The sequence below is a fragment of the Chelonoidis abingdonii genome, chromosome 4 (assembly GCF_003597395.2).
Source record: "Chelonoidis abingdonii isolate Lonesome George chromosome 4, CheloAbing_2.0, whole genome shotgun sequence".
NCBI lineage: Eukaryota > Metazoa > Chordata > Testudines > Testudinidae > Chelonoidis > Chelonoidis abingdonii.
The window spans coordinates 52582627-52592045 of record NC_133772.1 but is presented as its reverse complement, the minus strand read 5'-3'; the positions used below and the strand labels follow the sequence as shown (position 1 = coordinate 52592045).

At 41.4% G+C, this 9419-nt stretch overlaps 1 protein-coding gene across 1 annotated transcript in view; it reads left to right on the top strand.

The window, feature by feature from the left end:
- SBF2 (SET binding factor 2) overlaps positions 1 to 9419 on the top strand; it is a 636382-nt gene that overhangs the window by 303528 nt on the left and 323435 nt on the right. Inside the window, exon 3 of the mRNA XM_075065844.1 lies at positions 8466 to 8603. Within this exon, the coding sequence (XP_074921945.1) occupies positions 8466 to 8603 (138 nt within the window). The remainder of the gene's footprint in view (positions 1 to 8465; positions 8604 to 9419) is intronic.

Genomic DNA, 9419 nt, shown 5'->3' with positions numbered 1-9419 from the left:
GAATGGCTTGCCAACTACAGAACCAGTTTCTCCTCCCTTGGTTTTCACACCTCAACTGCTAGAACAGGGCCTCATCCTCTCTGATTGAACTAACCTCATTATCTCTAGCTTGCTTGCATATATTTACCTGCCCCTGGAAATTTCCACTACATGCATCTGATGAAGTAGGTAGTCACCCAGACTAGCTCCAAAACGTCTGTTAGTCTATAAGGTGCCACAGGATTCTTTGCTGCTTTTACAACCCTAAAGGGGCATCTAGGGTTGAGCATGAAACAGGTAATACATTTTTAAAGGTATTAAACCCCATCTACACTAGACAATGTAGTAGCTAATACATTTTTAGTTACCTATTTTTCTAGTTTAGACCTGGCCTAAGAAAGCAGTTGAGAGTAATTAATGGAAACTTATTTGCCTCCTTGGTTAAATTATGGAACGTAATTCCATAGCTTTAGAAATATATGAGCAACTCTATTTATCTGTTCTTGTAGCTCAACTGCTGGAGTATGCATGTTGGATTGTTAGGAATAAAGTTCTTTTCTATTTCATAAATTGTAGGGTATATGAAGCAGTCACCTACCATTAGACCCAGAATGTTATAAATACACAACCATCTTGTCTGGCTTGGTATTTGATAGAAACTATGTTCTAGTTCCAAAAATTCTGCAAATAAGTGAAACAATATGAAAATGTTTATTTTTAAAACTTCTGCTTCTCATTGTTTACTGTACAGAAGAACCCACATGACCTTTCGATTACATTCTTATTAATAGTGATTTTTGTCTGGTGTGGAATTTTAGTAAGAAAACATATTTCTACTGTTCTGACTTAATCAGCCTCTCATTACTGTCTAGTAAGTTATATTTGTATTGACTTTTAAAGTTTCTTTCGGTGTTGTTTTCACTGCTAAATGTTACGCTAAAGTCTCTTACTGTTTTTATGGAAACTGCATGTCATTCATTATTTTAATTCCTTTGAAGCATGCATTTTCCTCAATTTTTATTTTTTTTACTTCCTTTCCAGTTTATTTGGAAACATGGAATTTCCCTCTCAGCCAGTAGGGCTCTGACATTTTAGCCAGGGTTATGACATTTTCTTTACTAAATGACGTATTTTTGTTGCTAGTGAAATAAGCAGATCTAGAAGGAATAAATTATATTCCTGATCTTCTAATCTTAACCTGGGCAAAGTTCTTATTGACATCAGTGGGAATTAAATAAACATAAGGACTGTGAAATCAGCATTGATAGCTCACTGCTATAACACCTTTGGTTATATTCTGAACCTAGTAGGCTGTATTTCCTTTGGACTTGCCTATGCAGCACCCTTTTTCCCTTTACATTATAATCTAGGTGTAATTTTCATTAATCAGTCATTTATAGTAGCCCCTCTGGTAATGGTTTATTCAGGTTAGACTAATACAATTAGCATATAAATAACTCTTGTTTTAATATACATTCAAAAAACTATATTAAAAGAACATTAAAGTTGTAAACTCAAGCACTCAGAAGTTGGGAAATGCCAGAATTAAGGTTGCCAATGCAAACTTAATTCAACCCCCTTGTGTGTTATGATACAGGCTTTAATTGTATGATCATATACTATGTTTTCCAAAGAATCCCAGTCTTATCAGTGCACAGGCCGGACCTTGCACACAGAATAGGTATTTCTTCTTTGGGTTATGGCCTAAATTCTCTGAAAGCTGCAGGGCTGCGCAGCAGCCTGTTTAGCGCTGTGCAGGCACTCAAGGAACCCACCCAGGGATCTGCCGTGGCTGGGGGAGGGGCACCGATCCTGCAGCCCCAACCCCTGAGCTGCCACAACAGGGAGAGGCGCCTCTCCCCTTCCTCCCCCCAACCTCAGAGCTGCTGCAACGTGGGGAAAGAGCTGAAGGGAGTCCTTGCTCCCCACCAAGCCCCTGAGCACCTTCCTACACCCCAAACCCCTCATCTCCAGCCCCCCCAGAGCCCTCACTCTCTGCACCCCAATCCTCTGCCCCAGCCCTAATTCCCCTCCCACACTCCAAACTTGTCAGCCCCCCACCACCACATGAATTTTATTATGTGCACCAATATGAAGGTGATGTGTCACACATCACCTCCATAGCGGTGCACATAACTAAGTTAATTCTGCACATAGGTGGGAAAAATTAGAAGCAACATTGGTTATGGTCTCCATATGTATTCTACTCTGGGATGTGCATGTGCTCCACGCACCTGAGATGAGAAGACTTTGCTTGCAGTGTCCATTGGTCTGCACCTGCGTCCCTCAGCTCCATGTGCTCCAACCTGAGGGCATAAGGGGCAAAGCAGATGGACTGTTTCTCCAGTTGCTCTCTACCACTCCTGATCTTAGCCAGAACTTCAGTATCCACAGTAGCTAACATTCCTCTTGTTCAAACTTTGTGCTTATCTGTAAATAGCTTTTAAGATTTGTTAGTTTTTATAGTTAGTTTAGTTTTAGTAACTGTTAATAGTTACGATTTGGGTGTCCTTCCCCCCCCGCCCAATACAGAGTGCCTAATATACTGAGGCTCCCAAATTCAAGAATTGTGTATCTTGCCCCAGGGCCTTTCTGGTCACTGATGACCACAACAAGTGCCACCGTTGCCTCAGGGAAGCTCACTTTTCCTCCCAGTGCAGCATCTACCAGTCCTTTCCAAGCTGAACCTGTCAAGCCCAGAAGTGCAGGTTCTGAAGATTCCTCATAGACCATGCGATGAGGCCCCAGTCTGAACCTGGCCAGTCAGACCCCGCTGTACCGTTGGGCTGAAGTCCCCAAGAGTGTCCCTACAAGCACAGTGGTCTCCAGCTCAGAGTTGAATGGAGTACAGTGAAGGACTTTTTCAAACAAAGGCAGGAGGAAGGTAAGATCAAATAGTCTTACAAGACACATGAGAAATCCCCCTCCCAAATCGTCATCCTAAAAGAGGACCCCTTCTCTAACATCTGCAAGTAGGCTGAGACTCCAACCCCCAATATGGGGGTATCAGAAACTCACAAGGAGCACAGTACTGGCTTCCCAGCACCAAAGACCAAGAGCATCCTGAAGCTGGACCACAATGAAGGAGCACAGCTGTCTTCAGTACCAGAAAGGGGTGGAAGGTGGTGGATGCCTCCTACAGTGTAGGTAATGATGCAGCCTGAAAAGGAGCTATTAGTGCTGGAGACTGCGGCAAGACCAACACCACAGACACCATCGAAGGAAAGAAGCCCTGCCCGCTCCCTCACATTAGGGACATTAACATGTATTGTGTTCTGTACCAGGTACAGAATCTCCGATACTGTTGGATCTGACCCTAACCAGACAGGTCCTCACACGTAACCAGAGAGGTCCGCAAAGCTGTTCACCAGTACCATTGACCAGAAGGGCCATAATTAGATTCCTGGTATCATTGGCACTGCCTATTCATGTTGAAGCCACCTCAGACGAGTTTGATGTCAGCGGGAGAGCTTAACCACTCCTGTCTACACAAGAGATCACCCTCAGATAGAGGTTCCTGGATATCATGGGTGCCATCCCACTCAGTATGAGTCATATCCTCCCTTATGGGGACTATCCTAATTTCCCTGTGACTCCTCGCACTGGCCTCGGGGTTCTTGGGAAATTAGAGGTCCATACATAAGTCACCCTGAATACACTAGATCACATTTGGAATCAAGGCAGCCTTCTACATGCAGGGAAGAACCTCAACTCCAAGGACAAATGGAGGAGGAGGAGGAGAAACCAGATCAGATAGAAGTACCCGCACCAATAGGATTTTCATCTTTGTCTCCAGACAAGGCAGTCGCACCAGCCTTGCCATCACCACCTGATAACTACAGGCAGTTCTAGGACCTCCTGACGAGCATTGCAGATACACCCCAGATCCCCATGGAACAAGTACAGGACAGGACCCATCCACACAAGCTACTGGACATTCTTCAGAGTTCTGGTCCCACTAAGGTGGCACTATCAAGGACTGACCAAGACAGTCTCTGGCATACAACAGCTATCTGTGCTCCCACTCCAAAGACAATGGAGGAGAAATACTTCATACCATGCAAGGGAGCAGAATAATTACTCATACACCCCACTTCTAACTTGCTATTGGTGCAAGCTGTAGCTAAAAGAAACAGGCAGCACTAACCTAAATCTACACCCTCTGAGAAAGAGGTGAAATTTTTAGATCTTTGGAAGAAGACTTTACTTTGGCATGATTACAGTGCTGCATAGCAAACTGCCAAATGTTAATACTAAAATATTATTTTATTAATTATAATAAGTTCTTGGAGTTTATCAACAAACTCTCACAAGAGGATAGGTTTCAGTCCCTGGCAATTATTGATGAAGGTAAATTGTTAGCTAGATCAGACCCCAAACCTCAGTAGATATAGCAAATACAGCTTCCTACTAAATGGTGACTTTTGTAATCATGCTTCAGGCATTGTGGCAGCAGTTGTCCAGATTTTCTAAGTAGATTCAATCCACCATAGAGCTTCTAAGAGAAATAATATGTTCAACAAAAAGAGAGAGGAGTTGCTACTTTCCTTAAAAGGCTCAAGAGCAACCCTCTGTTCACTGGATATCTATATCTCCTCACCCCAGAGAAAAAACCCCAAGTTGCAACCCTACAAACAGTGGCCAGCTGTTCCGCCATTCTACCACTAGAGGTCGTATGAGCCACCAATGAAGTGACAGAGAATGCAGCATTTTGTGCATAATCTTTCATCTTCATTCTTCTTCCAGCCCCAGATACCTAAGAAGAAATCCTTTTGATGGGACATTCAAGAGCTGCAAAGCAGTTCCTCTGTCACATCTACCTGTTCAGGACTCCAGTACCTTATTTGGTGACCACCTAGCTTGTTTTTCCCAGGTTTGTCACTTGTTAACATCAGATAGGATCAGTTCTGGAGCTAATCACCAGTGGAGTTCCTCTCTCTCCTCACTCAAAACGCTATCTATCTTCAGAAACTCTTCTCACGAGAGCATTCTCAGTTAAGATGTAGACTCCCAGCTCCATCTGGGAGCCATAGAACTGGTACCCCTTTCAACACAGGGGAAAGGATTTTACTTAAGATATTTCCTCATCCCCAAGAAGAAAGGAGGCTGGAAGCCATACTAGGTCTCAGACGTCTGAATGTGTTCATCTGAGCCTCGGGCAGCAGATAATCGCCTTGGCCTCTATTTTTCTTCACTCAACAAAGAAAACAGGTTCACAGCCCTTGATTTATAGGATGCTTATTTTCACATAGACATCGGTCCTAAACACAGGAGATTTCTGAGATTCAGCGTGGGCATAGGCCACTACCAATATGGAGTGCTCTCTCAGTCTCTTGACAGCACCAAGGGTGTTCACAAAGGAGCTGTCTGTAGTGACAACCAGTCTCAGTGATCAGGGCTCGACCAATGTACCCTCACCTTGACAACTGAGAAATCCCCATTCACTGGGAAATCTTTACAGGAGGTATGATGATAGTTTGAACTTGCCTCATTTTCTATGTCACATGGCCTCCTGTACCTGTGTGACCCTCTGCAAGGTTTCACCTTCAATGTCTACAGGCCTGTTGTTGCAGTTTTCAGGTCAAACAAACAATGTTTGGACAAAGTCTCCCATGGGGTCTGGGTTATTCTCTCCCTGTGGGAGAACAGAGAGGTGGTCTGCTTTGGGGTTCAAAAGACTGATCACAGACACTTTCCTACTAGGGTGGGATGATCACATAGCACCGGGTACCTGGATCATCAAGAATTCCAGTTACACACAAATCTTCTGGTGCTGTGTGCAGTCAGGAGTGCTGAAACTGGGAATGATGGGGGTGTGACAGCACCTCCTGGCTTGAAGTGGTTTCTGTTATATACAGGGTTTACACTCTTGTTCAGTGGCCTTCAGCATTCTCACTACAAAAATTGTTCAGATGTCACTGTGGTGCAGTACACAAAGCCTGCAAGCAGTCCTACCATTTATTCAACCCTTACATGTCCAAGTCATGTTGAACAACGTTGCTACATCAACAAACAGGGGAGCAAGGTCTTTGCAAAGAAGTGATTAGTGTCTGAAACTGGTGTATTTAGCATGAGACCAGCCTCTCGGCAACGAACCTCCTAGGGGTACACTGTGTATTAGCAGACAGCCTCAGCAGACATTTTTCCAGAGACCACAAATGGAAATTACATGATTCTGTGGTATGGAGCATCTTTCAACAGTCTTGATACCCAGTGTTGATATCTTTGCATGTCAAGAGAACAAGAAATCCCCATCTATTGCTCCAGAAGGGCTCAAGGCTATGACTCCAGAGGGTGTTAGACAGTTAATGTATGAGTTTTTAATCATCCCACTCTTACCCCGTGTTCTGAAGAAAATTAAACAAGGGAACGTTGGTGATCCTGATTGCTCCCAAGTGACCCAGGTAGTTCTTGTTTCTGAATATTCTCCAGGTATCTGTGCACCCATGCATCTGGATTTAGCTCTTCCCTGACCAGTTGACCTGGGACAGAGACAGGATCAAATACCCCAGCCCAGCATCCCTCCATCTAATAGCATGATATTTGCATTTAAAGTCATGCTGTGTGGAGGTACTGGGCATGTATGAACTGTTTTGTTTTTTTTTGTTTTTTTTAGAGGCTTGTAACTTGGGCAGATTTTCACAGTGATGGCAAAGCATATGTCCCTGAAACCACAGCAGCCCCTTGCCATATTTCAGATCCCTTCTTCGAAGCAGGGAGATGCTAAAGCTTCCCAGTGAAACATCTGTATAAACATTTTTTAACATGTATTTTTTCCTAACCTCATTATTGAAAAATTTTGGACTGTTTTAGCTGAAATTAAAAAATCATTATCATCATCATCATCATCATCCTGCGACAGGCATCCAGCATGGGATACTTCAGCCTAAATGTTTAGAACGTAAGAACGGCCATACTGGGTCAGACTAATGCTCCATCTAGCCCACTATCATGTCTGCTAACAGTGGCCAATGCCAGGTGCTTCAGAGAGAATGAACAGAGCAGGCAATCACAGAATGGTCCTTCCCATTGTCCGCTCCCAGCTTCTGGCAGTCAGAGGCTAGGGGCACTAACAGCATGGGGTTGCAGCCTTGACTATTTTGACTGATAGCAATTGGTGGACGTATCCTCAGTGAACTTATCTAATTCTTTTTGAAATCCTGTTGCAGTTTTGGCCTTCACAACATCCCCTGGCAACAAGTTCCTCAGGTTGACTGTGCAGTGTGTGAAGTACTTCCTTTTGCTTTAAACCTGCTGCCTATTAATTTCATTGGGTGACCCCTGGTTCTTGTGTTATATAAAGGAATACATAACATTTCCATTTTCACTTTCTCTGTGCCATTCATTCCAGCCCCTGTCACTTGGAAAGGTTTTTTTTCACTGTTGCAGAAAGCTAATGTGCAAAAATACTTTGTAATTGATAGTGTATGTCTTTTAATTAAAAATGAGTTGCATATTAGGGTTTTAACAATTAATTTTGCATAAGTAAGGCTCAGCTTGAATTTGAATTACTTGTAGCAAAAAATAAATAAATTTGTATTCTGTTTAAATGAATTAATTTATTCAGATTTCTCAGTTTATAATGTTACATTGTAGTTCAGAAGATCAACTTGTGTGACTACTTCATTCATATTTAATTACAGGACTGATAAGGAATTGTATAGAAAATAAACTGTGGCTGTTTTTAAAGACAAAAATTCTGGTCAAAGTAGCAATTAGAGTACCTGTTTTAGCAATTTACATGTTATAAATGCACTGTACCAACCTGGGACCTGTTGGGGGCAGCCAAAATAGTCCTTGGTTAGTTTTTTGGTTGGTCTGCTTGGATTTCTTTTGATGAATAATCTTCAGACTTCAAGGTACTTTCATGCTCTGTAATAGGCAACAGGAAGGGAAACTGCTGGAGACATCTATCCAGTTATATTAATAAGCACCAACATGCAAAATGTTAAAAGTATTTTACCAGAATTTCAAGACCTGTTTCATCTTTCATATGATTGTAGTCTCAATTTATTTTGTTAAGAGATGTTACAAGGGAATATAAAAATAATTTTAGGGTGCAAAATCTCTTGTAAGGTCCACATTAGAATTTGGACTGAGATATTTTTCTCTTCCTAATGTGCACAAGTCCTGTTGCCATCAGTGTTTGATCAATGCACTTGGAAAGACCTGAATACGGAATTAAAGGGGGGGGGCAGATTCTCAGCTGGTATAAATTGTCATAACTCCATTGAAATCTAAGAAGCTATGGCAGTCTACACCAGCTGATGATTGGCCCTAAGATCTGGTATGTAGCTCTGTCCTTGTTTGGCAGAGTATCACTACATAGTGTTGGGCACAGATACTTTTATTTCTTGTATTTATTTTTTACATTTCATGTTTCAAGAAAACTTCTGCTATATTGTTAGAAACTATTTGATGCTTTTCTAAAATAGTATTATTGCTGTTTAACTATATTTTTGCATTTTCTTGTTTTCTTTAATTAGTTTTGTCAGCCTGGAGGATGGCAGTTGTCCAGAGAGAGAAAGCAGCCTACATTCTTTGTGGTGGTTTTGACCGATATAGACTCAGAACGGCACTACTGTTCATGTTTAACTTTCTATGAAGCAGAGATCAACCTGCAGGTAAATCTCTTGGAACCAAAAATAAAGAGCAAGGAAAGAGGCATTTGGAAAACAATAAGTACACATAATAAAGTGTTACTAAATAATTTTAGAACAGAAAATGTTCCTATGTTCTTGATATTCAGATGAGGGGATTTTTGTATGTTAAGTCTGCATTTGATTTGAGTGGTGTTTTGTTTTTTGTTTTATTTAATTGAAAGGACACCTCAAAGTACTTGTTTGGGATCCTTTTGTTTGTTTTACCCTCCACTATTTGAAAAAATCACTTAGAAGAATTAGAATAAAAGTGTTACTCCATAATGTCTTTTGTTTCCTTTTCCTGTCTAGCAATTATTTTTTGCGTGTATTTTTTTATGCAGAGCAAGCCAGATGGTGGTGTTTTTTTAATTTACTTACTTGTTTGTGTATTAGCATAGTGATTGTCATCTCTGCTCCATGAATAGAGTTTAACTTTTGCTCCCTCTGCTGGCTGTCTCTCTCAGAATAACAAAATATTGTAGATCTATGTGTTGTTTTAAATGTTAAGTTATATGTGTCTCTGTACTGTATATATCTTTTTATGGTTATTCTCATTTGTTTAATTACATTTATTAGCAAAATAATGGATTAATAAAACAATAGATTTTTAGAAGTGAAAGGATAGTTCTCCAATCGCAATTTTTTTTAGATTTTCGGGTATTAAATATTTGGCAGTGAGGTATCAGAGGGGTAGCCGTGTTAGTCTGGATCTGTAAAAGCAGCAGAGAATCCTGTGGCACCTTATAGACTAACAGACGTTTTGGAGCGTGAGCTTTCGTGGGTGAATACCCACTTCGT